Source organism: Grammomys surdaster, unplaced genomic scaffold, assembly GCF_004785775.1.
Source record: "Grammomys surdaster isolate TR1022 unplaced genomic scaffold, NIH_TR_1.0 126197, whole genome shotgun sequence".
In the NCBI taxonomy this organism is placed as follows: domain Eukaryota; kingdom Metazoa; phylum Chordata; class Mammalia; order Rodentia; family Muridae; genus Grammomys; species Grammomys surdaster.
The window spans coordinates 2,851,255-2,873,204 of record NW_021621002.1 but is presented as its reverse complement, the minus strand read 5'-3'; the positions used below and the strand labels follow the sequence as shown (position 1 = coordinate 2,873,204).

At 47.8% G+C, this 21,950-nt stretch overlaps 1 protein-coding gene across 1 annotated transcript in view; it reads left to right on the top strand.

The window, feature by feature from the left end:
• Positions 1–1,524: 1,524 nt before the first annotated feature.
• Wipf3 (WAS/WASL interacting protein family member 3) overlaps positions 1,525–21,950 on the top strand; it is a 23,957-nt gene continuing 3,531 nt past the window's right edge. The window contains exons 1-7 of the mRNA XM_028758412.1: positions 1,525–1,536; positions 1,830–1,962; positions 3,916–4,050; positions 5,427–6,191; positions 8,515–8,637; positions 9,593–9,694; positions 19,182–19,258. Coding sequence (XP_028614245.1) covers positions 1,525–1,536; positions 1,830–1,962; positions 3,916–4,050; positions 5,427–6,191; positions 8,515–8,637; positions 9,593–9,694; positions 19,182–19,258 — 1,347 coding nt within the window. The remainder of the gene's footprint in view (positions 1,537–1,829; positions 1,963–3,915; positions 4,051–5,426; positions 6,192–8,514; positions 8,638–9,592; positions 9,695–19,181; positions 19,259–21,950) is intronic.

Genomic DNA, 21,950 nt, shown 5'->3' with positions numbered 1-21,950 from the left:
CTTTTCTGAATTGGATTAGATCCCTTAGTTATAAATCCAGAATCACAATATATGTTGGTGTCCAATTAAGAAAAGAAATCTTGGAGTAATTTAACCAAGAGCAAGCCAGCATCTCTCTCCTGTCTCTAATCTGTGGTGTAAGCCTGAATCTGTGCCTTCCTGAATGCTGTCTTGTAAATCCGTGTATGCGTTTCCGTGTGCATGCATGCGTGTGTGTATGCATGTGTGCATGTGTGGTTGTGTGTCTTTATATACATGTGTGTGTGTCTTCATATACATGTGTGTGTGTGTGTGTCCTTAACAAAGGGTTTTTGTTCTGTATTACTGAACAGCACAAAAGTATCATATGAAGAAGGAATGGGAGATCCCTTACAGAAATCTTTAGCAGGGTTTTACAAGGAATGAGACTTTATTTACTTCATCAGCTAACAAACAGGCAAATGCTATCAAGCCATGCGCATATGTTGCTATATGTTGCTTCCACTGCTTATGGAAGATGTTTATTGTATGACTTTGCCATCGACTATGGTAACATGCATTCATGCATGAATCACTCATGGGTCAGGGTATGGAAGACTACATAACAAGATTAAAGCTATGCCTTAGCTTAGGTTGTAAAAGTTCATCACATGAGGGCAGGAGGGCTGGAGAGATGGCTCTCAGTAGTTAAGAGCACTGACTGGTTCTTCAATTCCCAGCAACCACACGGTGCCTAACAACTATCTGTAATGGGATCTGGTGTCCTCTTCAGGTGTGTCTGAAGGCAGCTCCAGTGTATACTCATATAAATGAAATAAATAAATCTTTAAAAAAAAATCATCACATGGGAAACCCAAGGCAGGTTAGGTGGCTTGTTTTGTTGCTGTCTTAAAGGTGGGTTAAAAAGACAGGTCGAGTCCACAGTAGGATAGCAGTAACCTCAGGGCGTATTATTAACTATGGGTCAGCAAAAGTTCCAGTCTCTTAGAATGTATGAGAGAGTTTGTAATGTTGCGTCACCCCACTTTTCTGACTAGAACAAGGATTTTCAAAGCCCAATGCCCCATCAGGTACTGTGTGAGGCTTCACGTCTTCCCAGAAGCCTGATTTACCTGGTTCTCATGGTCCTTCCTCTCCATGACCATCAGTGGATGCTCAGCCATGTGCTGTGATATAGAGGACTGAGCTCCTTGCATGGTATGCCTGTGTCCCTGGCATAAATGTATGTTCAGGAGAATTCACACGGTGTCTTACACCTATTGGATCCAATTCAATCATTAATTCACTCACTAATCATTCAATCACCCAGTAAATAGAGTTTATAGTCACTAAAATACACTGTGACCCCTGACTCCCTGTCTTCTAATTTTCTGACCCTTGAGAACTCCATTTCTCTTGAGCTTCCCAGTTCTCTGCTGGGCTCCATACAAAGGTCATTGTACCTCCCATAAAGCCAGCTCCCAGAGCCTGAATCCGCTGCAGCTAAAAAGCACAGTATCCTACAATAGGTCCATTCAGAATCTGGGAGCGGTCAGGGATGCAAAAATGGAAGGCCAGGTACGTGAAAGGGATCTGATTTGGCCTTGAGACCACCAGGACTTTATGCTCAAGATGGGCACCTGTATAGACCATCTAATACAGAGTCCATTTGATGTCCCAGGGAGAGAAGTGTGGGTGTGACCTGAGATTGTAGAAAAAGCAGAATTCCCATAGGAGAATGCAGAAAAAGCAGAATTCCCATAGGAGAGAGACACACCCGACGGGGCATTTTGTTTCTCTGCAAATGCTATGGGTTTTGTTGTTGTTGTTGTTTGTTTTTTTCTAACAGTTAAACCCCAATTTCCTTGCAGGTCAGCACAGACACCCCCAGCTTAAGGAAGACAGATCTGAAAGGCCGGAGTGCACTGTTGGCTGACATCCAGCAAGGCAAACGCCTACGAAAAGTCACCCAGATCAATGACCGCAGTGCCCCACAGATCGAGAGTAAGTGGGCAGCCCAGGGCAGCCCCCAGGGAGCCCAGGATGGGGATCCATAGAGCATGGTCAGACTCTAGCTAATCTGCATTTGTGACCCATGCACTCTCAAACCATCTCAGACCTGCTGCAGGGACAGGCCATCAGGTGAGGGATTCAGACCCTCCCTTCTGAAAGGCCACAGGTGGTAGAGCTTGCATTATCTTTCATTACTTTTTGATAACAACAACAAAACCCCCTTGTGATAAGTATCATTTTTAGATTGTGATAAAATACACATAGCAAATTTCATCATTTTTAACTGTCCCATTGAGTGTCATCAGAGACATTCACAATGTTATTGCAATGTGAATGCAATATGAAAATTATGTAAATGAAAAAACCTTCTTTTTTTGATTTGGTCAAGATTCCAAAACGTTAACATGTTATATCCAGAAACATTTTGTATTACGTTTTCATATATTTCAAAATTATAGCAATTCTCAAAAATAGTCCTATTACTAGTATTGTATTTCAATAATCTATAACTACATGTGTTAGGGCATAAACACACACATTTTAAAGAATTATCTTTATTCTTTTCAATTATGTGTAGGTGTGTGTATATGTGTGCACATGTGTACAAACATGTACATTCCCATCTGTATGTATGTACATATGAATACAGATGCCTGCAGAGGCCAGAGGAGCTGGTGTTGCAGCAGGTTATCAGCTGCTCAGTGTAGATGCTCAGAACTGAATTCAGGTCTTCTGGAAGAGCAGTGTGTGCTCTTAACAGCTGAACCCTCTCTCTAGTCCCAAAGATGGATACCTTTTAAAAGAAACCTTTTCAACACTGATTATAATGAGGATTCATTTCTGACTAGACTCATTGTCTAATCGGTTAAGCTCAGTTAGCAGTTAGCAGACTGATACATATTATTGTCACACCTACTGCCTAATCACAACGAGTACTGTATGTAATATTCAGAGTAATCTGACACTCATCCAACAGTGGGCACTGTGCCCTAACTGCATATGTTACTCTTAGCTTGGGTCTCAGTTACTTTTCCACTGCTATTATAAAACACCATGACCAAGACAAGTCATAGAAGGTTGATTTGGGCTTATGGTTCCGGAGGGAGGAGAGGCCGTGCTGGCAGAGTAGAGGTATGGCAGATGGAGCTGGACGCTGTGAGTTGAGATCTTCGGCCACAATGAAGAAGCAGGGAGCAAACTGGAAACAGCCAGAGTCTTTAAACTCTCAAAGCCCACCTCCAGAGACATACTTCCTCCAACACTCCCCTCCTGTCTTAGTCAAGGTTTCTATTCCTGCACAAACATCATAACCAAGAAGCAAGTTGGGAGGAAAGGGTTTATTCACCTTACATTTCCACATTGCTGTTCTTCACCAAAGGTAGTCAGGCTTGGAACTCAAGAAGCAGGAGCTGATGCAGAGGCCATGGAGAGATGTTACTTACTGGCTTGCTTCCCCTGGCTTGCTCAGCTTGCTTTCTTATATTACCCAAGACTGCCAGCTCAGGGATGGCACTACCCACAAAGGACCCTCCCCCCCATTGATCACTAATTGAGAAAATGCCTTACAGCTGGATCTCAGGAATTCTTGTCTAAGTTGAGTGTGTCTTCTGAGTGTCTATGGCTGGTAACCACCGTATATGGAAGGTAGGGTTACTGATGCCACATGTCTGGACATTCTGATCCATAAATAAAAAAAATATGAAGTTAAAATGTCTAAATGAGTTAAGCTTGGACTTTGTGGGGAGAAGAGAGGGTGTCTAGGCCTTTCTATGTCAAGTTGAGTTTTCTAATTTGAGCCACAGATGGTCCTCACTCTGATGGGACTAGACTGGGTAGCAGACAGGCTTAGGCATGAGAACACACACAGTGAAAGCGGTGGCATTGGGCTAGGGTGGGAAAGGCCCGCTGGCACTTCTTACTTATCTTCCTGCCTCTCCTCTCCAGGTTCAAAAGGAACCAGCAAAGAGGGAGGAGCCGCTGGCGGCAGCACCCGAGGAGGAACCACGCCCCCTGCCCTGGGAGATCTCTTCGCTGGTGGCTTTCCTGTGTTGAGACCAGCAGGCCAGAGGGATGTGGCAGGTATGGAAGGATCCAACCTGGTGGCCTGATGGCTGCTAGATTTCGGCGCATAGCTTAGGACAGACTACACCAGACCAAACGGTTCCACGAGGAGAGGGGTTTATTTAGGGCGGAGGGCAAAGGTGGGGAGAGAAACGGAAGAAGATGATGGGGAGAAGAGAGCGAGGTCAGGAGGTTCTGCCTATTTATATGGGCGATGATGTAGCCTTTTCCCAGGTAAAGGTGAGGTAGCCAGGTGGATTCTGGGAGTGTATGGCGGTTGCCTTGGCAACGATGTAGGGTCTCCTGGATGTGACATCATTGAGTTCAGGCCTGGTACCAACAGTGGCCGCCTTTCTTCATTCCTCCTCCCCCCCAACATGTGGGATGCATAAATAGTTATATAGCACGGAGATGTACATTTGAGAACTTTAACCCTGGGAACTCCTAAATCCCAGACTTGTTCTCTGGGAATCTTTTTAAAACCGCATCTATTTAAATTGCCTCATCATAACTGGAGAATGACTTGTTTAGCAAAGGCATCATCTTAGACGGAGTGCCATTCATAAAAGACCGGACAGTGCTGCGGACCCACCAGCTTGTGTTGAGTCGTGATGGATCTCTATCTCCGTATCAGTTAGACACTGCTGGGCAGCCAAATGAAAAGATGTAGGAGCTTTAACCGCCTGCTTATTTAGACTGTCATTCTGTCTATGCGCGATTTAGGATGGTCTTACCTAGGCTCCTTAGCATCTGCAAACAGCTGCAAACTGGAGAGGTGGCTTACTTCCCCTATCTCCAGGGCCCCAGCTGGAACAACTGGACTGACAGTCCTCAGAGCCACATGATCTGCAGATCTGCAGCAGGCCACCAAGGGCTTGTGTTGGGTATCAAGAGAGAAGATGTGCATAGTCTCTAGAGACAGCTAATTTAGAAGTCTGCCAAGGGTTACTTCCTGCTCCTTCCTCTAGGTTAGTCAGAGCCAGGGAGTCACAGCTGGGACAGGGAGTGAACGTCATCTCTTGACAGAACACATAAAAATGACACCAGAGGGCTTGATCTGGTCACTGAGACCAGTAGCAGGCCATAGCATTAATTTATGCCTTAGTGAGCATTCAGTGTTTTTTCTTTTAATTGTTGTATTAAAAATTGTCCAAATATACTGCTGCTGTAAGCGGTAAAAAGGGGTGTTTTGTTTGTTATTGCCTTAGAGGAGGACAGATCCAGCTGAGGGGGGACTTGTGCCTGCTGCACGTGTGTAGCCTCACAGTGGGCCTGCACAGTCTACTCCTCAGCTACAGGGACATCAGGCTCCTGAGTCCTGTGTACCGCCCAGTCACCTGGACTTTTTTCCTTCCCACATTGCAGGGCTAACCTAGAATGTGTTTCATTTCCAGGAGGCAAGACCGGACAGGGCCCTGGCTCCCGAGCGCCTTCTCCCCGGCTCCCCACCAAAGCCATCGGCGGCCCCCTTCCTGCCCCTGCATCTCCCAGGCTAGGCAATGCCTCAGAGACGCACAGCTCTGCCAGGCCGGCCCCTCCTCGCCCCAGTGTGCCTGCCCCACCGCCTCCCACTCCACCCCCACCCCCGCCTCCACCTCCGCCACTCCCCCCGGCCTCTCCCATCAAAGCCCCGTTGGTGTCCCCACCTGTCCCTCCAACCAAGGGGACTCCATCTGTGGTGCCACCCCCTATACCCTGCGCACCTCCTCTTCCGCCTCCTCCCCCGACTCCGCCCCCGCTGCCCGCAGCCTCAGCGCTCAGTGACAAGGCAGTGAGGCCCCAACTAGCCCCGCTGCACCTGCCACCCATCCCACCCCCGCTCCCCCTTCTCCCACCCTGTGGGTACCCGGGACTCCACTCAGAGCCCAGCAGCCCTGCACAGGAGGTACGAGAACCACCAGCTCCTCCACCGCCGCCGCCACCACCACCTCCACCACCACCACCACCTCCACCACCGCTCCCCATCCACGCCTCTAGCTCCCCGAGGGCCGCTGGGGCCCCGCCCCCTTTGCCAGGCTCAAACAACAGCGGCAGCGAGACTCCTCCCCCGCTGCCCCCCAAATCCCCCAGCTTCCAGGCGCAGAAGGCCTTGCCCACACCTCCGGGTGCTCCCGGCCCTGGCCCTCAGGCTATCCTGCAGAAGAAGCGGCGAGGCCCAGGTAAAGCAGCCTTCGAGACTCCCCTGAGTCCTCTGAGCCGTGCGCACACCATGGCAAGGTTCAAATCCAGTTTCCATGAGAACACTAAAACCTGGCCCTTTTGTGGGACCTTACTGTTTGTTTCAAGATGGAAGCCACTGTTGAGGGAGGCTGGGAGTCCTATCTTAGATCCCACAGACCGTACCAGAGATTCTGACCTTGACCCTCTTGACATTGCTAGCTGCGTGTCATGGGGCAACCTCTTAGCCTCTCTGTGCTTTCTTGTCTGTCAAATAGGGTGACGGGCAGACGTTTCTGTCTCACAGTATGGAGAATGTTTGACACTAGTCTGGCTCTAGCAACGGTGAGGGCTGGAGACGTGGTGTTTATTCAGTCTGGCTCTGGACCTCCCCCCTGGGTTAGGTACAGCCAGTTTCCAGAAGTAGGTCTCTGGTTTAGTTACCTGAGTGACAGCCACTGGAACACAGTCTGTATTCTGTAGATTCTCCAGCCGACTCAAGAAAGCAGGCTTGTGTATTGAGCCAAAATAAGGATAACTCTTTCCCAGGAAGGATTGTGAATGAAGCACGGTATTGGAGAGAGCATGCAGGGGCTACGTGCAGCAGAAACCACTGCAGCCACACTCCTGTGCGTGCATGCATACATGCAGAAACACTCAGCACATGCATACATGCAGAAACACTCAGCACATGCCCAGGCTGGTGAACACACATCTGCACACATGTGTTCACACAAGTACACTGATAATACATGTCACTCACACATACCAGTCCATCTCTCACACACATGCTACTTACACCATATACATACGTGTACACACATATACAGGTCCATCCATCATATACATACACAGTATACACTACATACCTATACATGTACACATGCGCATAGCAAATATATGTGTTCCACACATACATACATCCTACATACACATGTACACATAGCGTTAAACACATGTACATGTATCACATGCACACCACACATGTCTGCACATGACATACAAATATTCAGGCGCATGTGCAGTTTCTTGGGATGTGTAGGTACCTGAATTCAAATGCTAGGCTCCTCATCCACCCCCGTTTAAGGGGGGGCTGCTTAAGCGGTTATTTTCTAAATAATGCCAACTTTCACGTAAGATTGCCAAATGAGGGCCTGCCTGCATGTGTCTTGTAGTGCGTGACCCGTTTCCTAGTCCCCTGTGGAGTCTCATCCAGTGGAGAATCAGAGACTTATTCCCTCACCTCCTGCAGCAGGCTTGTCAGGGGCCAGCATGCTACCTAGGGAGGGGAAAGCAGGAAGGGAGAAGATAGAGGCTGGGAGGGACAAAGAAGGCTGGGAGGGGACAGAAGCTGGGGTTGAGGAAAAACTGAGAGGGGAAGGAGGCTGGGAATCCCTGAGGGTAGGGCAGAGGCTGGATAGTGTGGACATGCCTATGTGTCACCTGGCTCTCTGCTCCTCAGTTCAGACTCCAAGTCCCTAAGAGCAGGCACTTATCTGGCCTTTCTCTTTGTCTACAATGTGAGGGTTCTCTTGTTTCAGCCCAACATGGGGGTGAAAGAAGAGGTTGTTTGTGATCCACTGGCAGGAACTGCCTGCTGGGGGGTAGAGGGGGCCTTTTTATTCAGTGAGCTATGGCAGGGTTACCGAGGAGATGAACAGCAGTAGAACACCCTACTGAGGCTCCCTAACCACCTACACCGCAGACACCGCAGGGGCAGCAAGCAAAACACTGTAGAGGGACAGAGAGAGCCTCTCACCTTGGAGACCAACCAGGGAAGGTGAGGAAGGAGGTTGGTGTGAGATGGACCCTGACAGGCAAGAAGGTTTTACCAAGGCTGGACAGAAAAGCTAGACTTGCAGCATGGGGAGAACTAGTGTGAGCAGAGTGCAGGACAGGAACACCCTCTGGAGGTCCTCCTTCTGACCTCGCTGGGCACTTGCCGGTAGGTCTTCCTTCCAGTTCCGATCACTCTGCAGTGTGTCCCTTCCCAGGGCTGTGCCATCTGACCATGAGGCTTATTGCATCATTGATAGTATAGTGGCAGCTAATGTTGGCACATTTCCTGTGTCGTGCACTTTAATCTTTTCAACCACTCTGGGAAATGCTTGCTGCTATTATTCCCATTGTGTAGATGAACAAACTGAGGTACAAAGAGGTATGCAACCTGTGCCAGTTGAGGAAGCTGTAATTCAATTAGGTTGGCTCTGGTTGTTGTCCTCTTACCAGGCATTGTTGCAGGGGCTAACCACCTAACCTCTCACATAAAGTTGAAATCTACTGTCCCACTTCTGTACCTCAATAGCCGCCCTCTTCTCTATTAAGGAACCAGCGGGGGAAAGCTAAACCCACCTCCAGCCCCACCTGCAAGATCGCCCACCACAGAGCTTTCCAGCAAAAGCCAGCAGCTTGGAGGCCAGCTACGGAATGGAAGCCAGCACATGATTGGTAAGGACCCCACTTGTGTGAAGGCTTCCTGTCCCCCCAAAGACAGGACAAGAGTTCTCTGCCCACCCAAGTGGGGTGGACAGTTGGCCAGCTTCCCATGCTGTCACTGTGGTATCTGTTTCTCAGTGAGCAGTAAAGAGAGAAACACGGAACGGTCTTCAGGATGTGTGAAATAGGGCTTTTCCCTCCATGTCATCTGGATGGTTCTAGGACCCACTCTAGCTGTGTGACTCAGACAGAGGAAGGGAAGACATCCGGCACTAAAACCGTGCATGTACATCACCATGGAGAGTAAATCTATAAGCCTACAAGACCAGAGTGGCTTGGAGAAAGGGAAGGAGGAGTTGACTTCTTGACAGGCAGGAGGAAGACTGAAAAAAGAGGTTGGAAGAAAGACACTTAGGGTCATCAGACCTTCCACATCCCTTCTGTGTGCTCAACTACTGTCAGAACAGAAAGGAGACTGTCAGTCAAGAAGGGGGCAGGGCCACTTCCCTCCTCACCAGAGCCCCAGGGCAGAACCTTTGGGAAGTCCAGGTCTCACACTGTACACAGCCAAGCTGACGGGTCTCCTTCCCTCAAAGCCCCCCTTTAGGAATACAGTAGGCACCCTGATTGAAAGCTAGTACCAGGTCCTTTGCTAGGTTCTTCCCCCTGCCTGGAGCCCTTTTCTGTTCCTTCAGTGGCTCCCTTAGGTGGGCAGAGGATCTCGGGCATGGTGAAGGGGAATTACTGTATTTGGCCTCTGCTGTATCCCCTTGTCCAGCCAGGAACACTTGAAAAGCAGGTGGACTGTTGGAGAAATAACCCTGCCATCAAAACCCCTGCACAGAGCAGGCAAGCAGCAAGCAGGGTACCCAGCCCAGAGTGACCTGTGTGCCTCTGGAGACAGTCACGCTTGGGTCCCGGTAGTAATCTAAGTAAACTCCAATTCCCGTGTTTCTCACATGTACAGATGACTTCGAGTCTAAATTCACGTTCCACTCCATGGAAGACTTTCCCCCTCCTGATGAATACAAACCCTGTCAGAAGATTTACCCCAGCAAGGTCCCCAGAAGTAAGTATTACTTTGCCAAGACCCTCCACAATACAAGGCACCTGCAGATAGCAGTGTGACTTTACTGTCCCTTAGCAAGGGTGCTGAGTGTGCAGACTCCCACAAGCTTAAGGAGATGTACTTGTCCTGATACCTAATGGTTCACTGAAAGATGTCTATAGAATGCCAGAGGTCACTGGTGTCCCCTTAGAAATGCTGAATGAATGGTGCGTCCTTCCCTCCTCAGGGCCTTTGGCCGGGAGACTCGACACCCAAACAACAGAGAAATGGGACATGGGCCCTTTGTATTCATAGCTGGAGAAGTATCTCATCAGATTCTGGCAATCTACAAATGGAAAATGATCAGAGGCCAATGGTTCTCAACCTTGCCTAAACGTGACAATGCTCCAGCAGCCTTCCTAACTCCTGCAGGTAGTCAAGAGTGAGCGCCAGGTGTCGGAGTTTTCGAAAGCTGCCCACTCCCTCTGGTGCACAGCTAAAGTAGAACCACCTAGCCCTGGGGGCTCCTCCTCCTAATTTCACTATATAGGCAGGCTCCAAAAGGCACCTTCACTTACATTGTCCAGTCTAGAGAGGAGGAGGCTGGACGGATGCCACTCAGGGCCAAAATGGCAGGAAAGCCAAAGAACACAGGATTGGGAGATGGCTGCGCAGGGATTCCGAAGCTGTGTCAGTCTAGAGCATTCAGAACTAAGTCATTCAGTATGGCAGAATGCAGGAGATGGCAGAAGCAGCAACACGAGGTTGAGGTGTTCTTATCCCACCACCAAAGTGAAGCCTAAGTCCAACTTGTCTGTACATGCAAAAGGAAAATTACATGTTTAAGGCTGGCCCCAAACCAGAGTCCAGGAACAACAGACTCGTGTACCTGTCCCTGCAGAGAGCCTGGCAACGTCCCTTCCATGGGGCTCAGCTCCCTGGGAGCAGAGTGGGGAATGTCTCCTGCTCAATAGAGAGAAGCTGCCAGCATCTCAGCATCAGCACAACTCTCTCTGCTGGCTGTGGTCACTGTAGACAGAGAAGCCTGGTGTGCCCTATGAATAGAAAGAAGAGAGCTGTCAGTGCTCTCTGAAAGCCAAGCCTTCTCGAGGTTCTGATGGACAGGGAAACCCAGTTGTGGGTGGAAGTGGGCATGTGTCTGCCTAGGATTGCTTTGCAGGGCAGTAGATGCACAGGAACTGGCAGATGGCAGCAGGTGCAATGTGAACATCAAATGCCACAGACAGAAGCCAGGTGCCCAGGCTCATGTCACACGCTGTAATGGATGGATATCTTAGTTAGGGTCTCTATTGCTGATGGAACCGCGGGACTAAAACTCAACTTGGAAAGAAAGGGTTTGTTTCATTTACACTTCCAGGAAGCTGTCCATTACTGAAGGAAGTCAGAGCAGAAACTCAGGCAGGCCAGAAGCCCGGAGGCAAGAACTGATTCAGGTCATGGAGGAATGCTGCTTCTTGCCTTGCTCTTCCTGGCTTGCTCAGACTGCTTTCTTAGAGAACCCAGAGCCATCAGTCAAGGGATAACACCATCCAGAATGGCTGAACCCTCCCTCACGGGTCACTAATTAAGGAAATTCCCTACAGGCTTGCTTCGAGTTCAGTCTTACAGAGGCCTTTCCTCAATCAAGGCCCCCTCCTTTCAGATGACTCTAGCTTGTGTCAGTTGACATAAAATTAGCCAGGACAGATGAGTGGAATTTTTCTGAGCACACCTCAGTTAACTGGTGTGAGGTTTGGGATCTGGCAGTTGAGGGAGCCGTGTAGGGCATGGGCAGGGTCATGAGATTCCCCTGGGAGAAAGCCACATTTCCACATGGGCAGGAAAACATCCAGGCCAGGGACAGTGCAGACCAGAGGAGCATGATAGTTCAAGTGTATTTCCCAATGTACCTGGCTCTGGTGAGCCCCTGCAGGCACCACAGGGCTCAAACTTGGAAAAGCCAGTACATAGCAGCTATGAGCCCATGGATGCAGAGCCACCGTGTAAAGTGTGCACAGGTCTCAGATGGATGAAAATTTGAGTGTCTTCTTCTTAAAGAAAGACAGGGCAGGGCTCAGATGTCAATCTGTTTCAAGGGCAAGGTCTCAGTGACTTAAGACCTCCTAGGCCCCACCTCTTAAAGGCCCTACCACCTCCAGGAGCGCCACAAAGCCTTTAACGTAAGGGCCCTTGGAGACATTCCCAGTCCAAACTAGAGGCCCATCAGTTCCTTGCACTGGCTAGGCTCCAAGGAATTTTAATGTTCAAATGAAATCATGGAATGAAAATATCCATAGTCTAGTAATTGGTCAATGAAGTTGGGTATAGATGCGCTGCCAGATACAGTTCAACCCTCAAAAGGAGTCGGTGCTGAGACATACAACGTGGATGGACTTAAACTCACTGTGCTTAGTAAAAGGAACCATTCCCAAGACCACGTTCCACCAAGATGAAGTGTCAAACATGAGCAAGACCACAGAGGTGGTAAGAACAGTGTCTGCTAGGGACCAGGACATGGGGAATGAGAGTGACAGCTGATTGGTCCGGGGTTTCCTTATAGGGTGATGAAAAACTTCCGCAGCCAACTACTGATCGTGGTTACACTTTCTGAATGCAGGTGCTATGGCCTTCGTATCCACTGGGAGAAACCAGAGATTTAGACTCAACTCAAATTTAGATCATATAAATTTATTCTTGGTTGAGGCTTGCTCTGTTGCTATGTATTGTAATGCTAAGTGCAGCCCACCCCCCAAGATCTGGTTGCCCCAGAGAAGAGGTAGTCCACACATGGACCCAAGTGACTCTGTGTGACCTTGCTCTCAAGTTATTTCTGATTGTGGGTAAAGATGCCTACAGCTAATAGCTGGGAAGAATTGAGATAGGTAGGGCTTTTTGTTCTAGGCTTTGGGATTGGAAGAGACCACAAGGAGAGAAAGAAGGTAGAGAGAGGAGAAAGATGCCATGGGTTAGGAGTTAAGAGCAGCCCAGATGAAACGTAGTAAAAACTCAGGTTATGGATAGGAAAGTAGATTCTAATCGCATAGAGGGTAGATATCTGCCCAGCTCTAGTGCTGATTAAGGCTTATTGTAAATAATAAAAGTTGTGTCTCTTTTATCCAGGAACTGAATGGTCAAAGGTGGGGTAGAAGCCCTGAATTGGGATTAATTTTTTTTTTTTTTTACGATTCTTACAGCTAGTAAAAGGACAACAGCCTAGGAGCTAATACAGCAAGCTGTGTGGAAGGCGGGGTTAGGGTTGGGTTTTAAGGCAGACATCAGGAAGGCATGTGTTACAGCTATCCACGGAATCCATAGCTGGCCGGTGAAATTGTTTTACTTCCCTCAGTTGTTTCTTACTTTCCCACTATAAAATAATAAAAAGACCATCCCGTCTCTTTCTGACAGCAATAAGCAGGCTGTGCAAAGGCAGCTGCCAATACCTCACAGCCCTGCAGGCCACTGGGATGGCCCAGGCATTCTAGGGTAAAGGTCAATGGCCCTTAAGGGATCTCTGGCTCCATATTAAGTTCCTTTAGTCAACACAGGACCTAGGTAATTATCACTAGGTAATTATCACTCAGGTCTGAGCACTCTAGCGACTGGGGTAATAACGCAGTTTATTTCTAGGCACAGTGTGGTCAGGTTAGGGCTGGCTGTCATGTGTCACACGCACACAACACACACACACACAATCTCACTAACAATGAATTTTATTTTCCTAATGTGTATTCAAGTGACAAAAACAAAACAAACAAAACAAAAACCTTATCTGTTCGAGTTTTTTAGGACAATACTTAGCTCACAAATGCTTATTGTCACTAAAGCAGGAGAAAGGCCATTGCTATGTGACCAAATACTTGCCCACCAAGTGCTCTCACCCACTAGAGAGAGTTAGACCGGTGAGTGCCGCACATACCCACAAGAGCCACACCATGGTGGAGGAGGGGAGGAGAAATGCCACACGTGCCGTACCCCATCTTAGCCCCATGTCCCCAGTATGTCCACCACAGTCAGTTCAGTGGGAAAAGTGGCTGATGGCCACCAGGGCTGTGCTCATGTCCCAATGTCTCCTTTTAAAGGAATTTTCAATCTCAAGAAAAATAAAACATGTAGCATGAAAGCCCCCATCTACACCAAGTTTTTAAGTGTTGGCCCCATCAGTGTGATCACACTGCTACACAACCAAACCTGGGGATGAGTCTCGCCTTGCAGAACCAAGACTCCACACACCTGAAGAAATAGCCCTAGGCCTCCTCCTACCAGAGCCCCTGACAACCACCATTCAATTTTTTCCACTAAGATTTTGAACACAGTAATAGCTGGTGTAGGAAGAAGCATATGCTACTTGGGTTTTAGTTGCTGGTTTATTTCATTTTGCAGAATATCCCAAGGTTCACCTGTGTTAGACTGTCCTTCCTTTAACAGTCTTTGCCGATAGCCATACATGTGTCTGCATGTATTATATACCACGTTCATTTATCCATTCATCCACTGTCAGACGTTTGTATTGCTTCCGCATGTTAGCGGTTGAGAACAATACAACACGCGGTGCTCAGAGGTCTCTTCAAGACTATGTTTTCAGCTGATTTTTATATACATATCCGAAAGTACGATGTTAGGTCCTAAGGAAATTCTGTTTGTAGTTGGAGGGACCACCGTGCTGGGTTCTATAGCAGTCCAATCAGTTTTCACCTTTACCGTCTGTACACAGTGGTTTGCATCTTTCCACAGCCTCTGTTAGCGTTTTGTCTAAGCTCCACCCCACAGTTACCTACGAACAGCCAGGTATGTCCGCCCCACAGTTACCTGGCAATAGCCAGGTATGCCTGACTCAAGCTAAAAGGGGCTGCTTGCCCTCTCCTCTCTCTCTGGTTCTCTTGCTCTTGCTTTATCCTCTTGTCCTTCCCCCCCTCCCCGTCTCTCCACATGCTCATGGCCAGCCTCTGCTTCTCTACTCTTCGCCCCCCTCTGCCTTTCTCTGCCTCTACTACCCCCTCAACTCCCCTCCCCATGCCCTGAGTGAACTCTATTCTATACTCTACTGTCCTGTGGCTGGCCCCTCAGGGGGAAGGGATATCTCGCACGGGCCCACAGAGGCACCCCTTTCCCCCATAGCTGACTGTACATCCACCAAACATATCCCCGCTTCTTTATCACTCGCCACAACTGTCTTCAGATTTCAATTTTGTTTCTTCTTCCGTATTGGCATGGCCACTCCAGGGAGTGCAGTACGATGGCTCAATGGCCACTCCGGGGAGTGCAGTACGATGGCTCACTCTTGACCAGCTCTTATTTTAGAGGCATTGTTGATACAACTACCCAATGCTTTCCATAAGCTGTAGAACTTCCCCACCGCACTGCTAGAACCACAGCACCAAGGGGCTCATTTTACGGAAATCAAAGGCCTGACTGGTCCAAGAGTGTGATCCTAAGTAGAAAAAGCACATGGCCACTGGTCACATCTAGTTCCACCTTTGTGGTGACAATGGGGCAGGTCCCTTACCAATCATTAGTGTAGTTGACCACACCCTTACTGGACTGGCTTACAGCAGTCCAGGGCTCACCCCATGATGTTGTCTTTTCTGGGTATGCCTTACTCCTGAGAGGTGGCAGAGATACTGCTCTGCCTTTGCTTTTGTCTCACTCCCCTCCAGCCCTGAGTTCCTGACCCCATATGTAGCTTCTCTCCAGTTCTCCCTCCTGTGCAAGGATCTCCATGTCACATTTTGTCTTAAGAGTCACTAGTACACCCCCCTTCCCATAGCCTCCTTCCCCTGCACCCAGACTGCTCCTCCATGTCCTGTTGTCCCATGAAAGGCATCAGTCATCTTGGATTTCTGTCTCTCTTCTACTCCCCCGCTCGCCTTACTGGGAAGCTCTGTGTCATTTCTCTTTGACATGTCCCCGGAAAGGGCTTTCTCGCTTCCTCTCCCTCTCCCATCCTGGCTGAGCCACTTAGCTATCTAGCAGGCTCCACTGTCTCACACTGCATCTGAGTCCACCCAAGTCCAGCCCTGCTGCCTCTGCTAAAGAAAACCTCCCATTTTCCCCCAGATCAGTTAGAAATTTCCACCGTCACCACAGGGCCTGCATGCGCTGTCCCTCCCCCTTCCACCTCTTTCCTCTAATTGGCCCAGCAACAGCTTTGTAGGGTGTTCCAAGCACACCCCCGCCTCTGTTCTTTCTTTGCCGCTGTTCCTTCCGTATGAGACACTTTTCCAGGATGCCCACGTCACTCCCTCACCGTTTTCTCTGGAACCCTGAGTTTAGCAGACGTATCTTCTCACAGTTGGTACGAGTCGGCTGACTCTGTTTCTAGGTAGGAGTCTTTCTTCTTTGCAGAGGGTCCCACCCTCATAACCATCTCTCAGGGGCACCCCTGCTGCCCCACCACAGGCTCCATGACCAAACACTGTCATGTTGAGTGTTAAGCATGTGAGATTTGGAATCTATTCAGACTATAAGTAGCTTATCAAAGAAAGTCTGTTCAAACAACAGCTCTTTCTGCCCAGGTACCTAAAAGTTTCTTCATGCCATATTTTGTCTCCAAGTACCTTCCTGCTGACCCTTGCTTCCTGCCTCAGTATGCTGGGAGCCCTGATTGGCAAAGAACTACCTCTGCTTTATCCACTGGCCTATCTCTGGCTCCCAGAATGGAGCCAGCTACACAATCAGTAAATAATGTTTGAATTAAAAATTTTTTTAAATATCCAGTCATCTGTAACTTCAGAGTGAAAAACTTGGAAATAGCACCAAGTTCCATCCATGTGATTAAATTAATTATAACAGAGTCACATGCTAGAACTCTTATGGCCTTTAAAAGAGTATGTTGAATATTCAAAGACACAATAATTGTCATGCTGCTATGTCAGTGAAAACAGCCCAAGCAAGACTACACAAAACGAACATAAAGACACTTTATAAACATTTATTGAATTTTGTATTATATAGTAAGGAAGAATTTGAGTATAGAAATACACAAAAAGGTTAAATGTGGGGAAATTATGCATGGCTTTCATTATTTTCCTTTACTATTCTGTGCAGATTTTTATAATAAATGTATATTGAATATATAAAAATGCGTATTGTTCAATATACAAAATGCATATTGTATAAAATATATATTGAATATATAAAAATGTATACTGTTCACGTTCCTGCCAAGGCTTAAACAGTGTTGTCCCCTGACTGACAGGTCTGATCTGCATAGGAGCCACCTTTTCCCAAATAGAGTTAACTCTTCGCAGTGATCGCTCTCCAAGGCTGCTGTTAGCACATCTAAGACTCTGCCTTAATGGCCTTCCAAGTTTGTAAACCCTTTCTGCACCCTGCCCAAGTCCTACCTCGCCATCCTCCTGTTGCCTGTAAATGGATTTGACTCCTAGTATGAAAGTATAGCTGTGCTTAGAAAAGGTAACAAGGCACTCTCGGTTTCCACGTGACAAAACATTAGGCTAGAAGCCATCAGGGGCTCAGTGATCCAAGCACAGCTAATCCTTAAGCCCATGGTCCCTCTGCCTTTTATCCACAGCCATGTCCGTGACTGAGACAGAAGATGGCAGTATACGGCTCTCTGTACAACAGAGACATGGAATGAGGAAGTGGGGTGAAATGCATTTACTTCATATTATGAGCTACAGAAGCAAATGTGGAGACTCTGTCATTCCACAGGTTCCGAGTCTCTGCCTCGGATCTGTGCGGGGACAGCAGGTGGCAAGGGCAGCGTTTACAGAGTGACCCCAGAGAGGCTAGTGGCACCTCATAGAGGAAACTCCCCTTAAGCTGCTTTTTCAGTCCAGAGCGTCCTGACTGTCCCCAAGGATGTCCCAGTCACTCACTTACAACAGCAGTGAAGCTTTTCTTGCAACCAGACATGGAGTGTGCCGTCCTTTTTGACAGAGAAACTAATTTTCCTCCAGCCTATGTGTTCTGATCAGCTCGTGGAAGCTGATGGGAACTGCCTACCAATGAGGCCTATGTTACCGCACACTAGTGATCAGATGGGGGCAGATGTTGTTCCCAGAGGCCATTCTTCCCAGAGTCCTTTGTGGTAGTTACCAGTAGACCAGCGCTTAGGCAAGGCGCTGAGTAACACTGACTAATGTGACAAGGGTCCCACAGTTCAAGGTCACACACATGAGGAATACAAGTTTAACTAAAATGTTAGTAACGGCCTGTCCATGAAAGCTATGGCCAGTGAGAGGTTCATCTGAGGCAGACAGGCCATACGTAAAGCTAAGGACCACAGTCTGCAAGGTTTCTCTCCCATATGGAAGTACAACAAGGGTTGCCTGTCAGTGTCTTGCGGACAACTAGCAGAAAAAGCTAACATGCTCTCTGTGATTTGCTCTGAAACATCTTTATTCTTGAACAAATGCAGTCCTTGGTTTGGACCTTGGTTAGTGCTTTTTTGTGGGTTTCAGAGCACTTTGTGATGGTTCATTGAAAATCGTGCCTTACCTGCGAGACTGCTCTGGTGCCAAATATGTAAGACTGTAGACTGCTTCGAAAATGTCGGAAAGTTTTAAAATAGTGATTCTAACACCCACGAGGGAAATTTGCTTCTTACGGATTTTTATGGATTTTAAAAGCCTGGATTTTTCTTGTCATATAATTTCACTCCCCCCCCCCAATCATCTTCACGAACGTTCAAGCCGCTGGTTGCAGCTCCCTAATGTCAGGCACCCTAAAGCTCCCAGCACCTAGAACCTTTTGTCAGAGACCATAACCATGTTGCTTTTTAAGTGGCTCAGAAATGCAGATTATAGGGTGCATTCTGAGACATGGCTGTGGAATCCCTAGTCCCTGACAGCAGCAAGACAAAGGACAGGTGGCAAGAGTTTCCAGCCAAACATCTCAGAGGAAAAGACACCAGGAGGTGAGGTCCTGAAGCTCTGACTGAAAGGAAATTTTGGAAGCACCTGGAGATGTGACTTTAAAACTCCAGTAAATCATCTTTTTTTTAAAAAAAAATCAGACTTTTTGTTGTGATGACACTAGGACAGGAAACTGGAATTGAATGTGTAACACACAGGATACGTGGTATTTGGGGTCTTCCTCCCCACCCCCTTTATCTTCTACATTCTTTTAATTCTTAACTATGGCATTCTGTCCTGTGCAACTTGTACAACACTGAAGCCAAATACATCTCAGAGACATATTGTTGGAGCTTCATTAAATGGACACCTAAATCGTGTCAGCTGTGACTAATATTCCTCCATTTTAGCAGACCCTGCAAGGTACTTGGCTTGTCTCAGTGGCAGACAGAGAAGTGTGCCTGGAGGCCTGGTATATGCCCATCAGGAAGGCCTTCTCACACACCACTGCATGACACAGAAGACGGGTGGAAACACACAACCCAGGGCCAGAAGGCAGAAGGTTTCAGGCTGGGCTCATGTTGCCTGGAGATCCTCTGCCGGTATTCTGGGTGCTAGCTTAGCAGAAGTGTCTCCACAGGGTACAGAGGCCCTGGGCCAATCGATGGTGACATCACTCTTGTTTCTCTCAGGCCGCACACCTGGTTCCTGGCTCCAAGCTGAGGCAGCTGGGCAGAGCTCTGATGACATCAAAACCAGAAATTCTCAGGTAATACCTCCCTGGGCCCTGAATATAAAGCCTGGAATTCTCTAGGATTCTCTGCCTGTGGGTCGTGACCCCTTTGGGATCATGTCAGATGTTCTGCAGGTCAGATATTTATTTTACATCATGATTCATAACAGGCGTGAAATTAAAGTTATGAAGTAGCAACAAGATAATTTTATGGGGGGGAGTGGCACCACAACACGAGGAACTGTATCAAAGGGTCTCAGCATTGAGAAGGTCACGAACCACGGCTCTGCAGGGACTTCTTCTCTGTGGGAGCTTTCCTCTCTGACTCCTCTTCCCGAAGAAGGCCATTTGGTGTACCCAGAATGAAACACCTACAATTTCGTACTCTGCCCTGTGGTAGGGGCTTTCCTTAGAGTTGCCACCACGTACAGAGGCAGTTTTACTCCCTCAGAACCCTGCAGTCCCATTCAGTCCTGAGTCTGATCATTCTAGAAGCCCAAGGAAAGAGCCCCCTTAACATCTGTGACATATAATTTTGTGTTCTCGCTTACCTATAGAATGGACAGTTCTTTGGGATTTTTTCTTCCGTTAATATTAGAATTGATTTTGACCAAAATTTAATGCTCTTGGCTACATGTAATTAATTGCCAACGCTTGGAGGAAAAACTACATAAATACCCTTGTTCTCACCCAAAATAACTCAGAGAGAGTTTGCTAACCTGGATAGAGGTGACATCTCTTCACTGCTGGTGACATGGGCTCCTCTTTAGAAATCTTTTATTTCTCCAAACACGTGAATTTAGGCCTTTCCTGGCCTACTTCTGTTTCCAAGTTCTACAGAACAGAGGGCAAGCTAGCTGCTGATGACAGAGTCATTCAGCAATCATATGATACGTTAAAGAAGTGGCCTGGTTGGGAGGGTCCTAGAGTCCTGAAAGCTGCAGTTGCCCAATGGAGAGGTTTGCTTCAGCCACGCATTCCCCCTGCCCCTTTCTAAACACAGGTAACTCAAGAGGCACAATAACCACTCTCTAATGAGCACAGATTCAAAAGGGAGTGTATAATGGTAAAGGGGGAAGAAGGAGAAAGGACAGAGTTTTCGAGATTGTTGACAGGTGGAAGGAAGGCTTCTGGGAAGATGGCAAGGTAGGAGGCACCACAGTCTGCCACTCTACCTGGAGGTGGTGGTTCTGGCACTCTGTCTGTTGCACTTGTCTTGGGATTCTGGCATCCGCTGAAGACTTACTGTGTCCTGGAAAGACTTGAGTCACACACTGCCATTGATTTTGCTCAGTTTCAGCTCATGAGACATCAGCATCGAGCCATTCCCCACCCATACCCTGCTAACAAGCAGCCATGCGCATACTCATGGAGCGACTACCCACTTGTTCAGATCTTGGGGATCCATGCTCCAGTGTCTCCTCACTATTTCAGACCACAGAAGTTCAGATACTGATGTCAGTGTTTGTCATTTCTCACATTGACCCTAGATTGTTGCAGGCCCCTCCCCTTTAGGCTGAAATGCTTGCTGGGAAATTCTCTTCTTGCCTTCTGTCTTTCTGTTTCCCATTTGGAGATTCAAACACTAATGACCAGGTAGGTCTCCATTAGTCACCTTCCCTTTAATATTGATTGAAAATGCCTTACAAGAGCGACTTCAGGGAGGAAAGCTTTACACGTTCATGGGGGCAGGCACTTGAAGTAACTGGACCTCTTGCACTGTAGTGGGAAGCAGAGAGCTGTGGACACATGGACTCAGCCTGTTTCTCCCATTTAATGCATTCCTGGACACAAGCCTGGCATAGTGCCACCCACCTATTTTTAAGGTGGGTTTTCTACATCAATCTACTTGATTAAAAAAAAAAAACCTTCTCATAAGAATGGCAAAAGTTAGATAACTAAGACTCTGTCCAGTCTAGATAGCTAGGAATGCCCAGAGACCTATTACCTAGGGGATTCATGGATAATGTCAACTATTTCAAGGTACACGTATGTATGAAATAAAAAATAGAAGAAAGGAGAAGCACAGGAAAACATCTGAAAATCTGTATTTATGCCTTAGGAAGATTCTCGGCACTGAGATAATTTACAACCATAAAAAAATTAAGATCAATAAAACAATAACAACAAAGGAGCAAAACCTGAAGAGACTGGAGAATCTAATCTCCAATACTGCTGCTGCAGTACCTCATCCAGATGTGCAGTTCCCAACGACAACACACACATCCCACGGAGGGGCAGGAAAGCTTAGCCCCTTCCAAGATAGGAGGGAGAGTAGGAAACATAAATTATCACCAAAAGAGAACTCATGGTAGATTCACCAAAGACTTCATCAGAGCTGCCCTAGAGATGTTCAGCTAAATTCAAGAAAATTGTGTGAACAAATGGAAGGATCTATAAAGACAAAATCACAGATACAACTGAGAGGAGGGGAAGCAGAGAACATGCAAGGCAGATCCAAACAGCAGAAAAGAAGCAATGAGCCTGAAGACAAAGGGAACAGAGCCCAAGGAAGCTTGCTGGGGACCAGAGCTATACATTGCTGGACTTAGTGAAGGAGAGAGAGAGAGCGCGCGAGAGAGTGTGAGAAAGTGAGTGAGAGAGAGAGAGAGAGAGAGAGAGAGAGAGAGAGAGAGACAGAGAGAGACAGAGAGCGCCAGAGTGTGCCAGAGAGAGCATGAGAGTGAGGGAGAGGGAGAGGGAGAGGGAGAGGGAGAGGGAGAGGGAG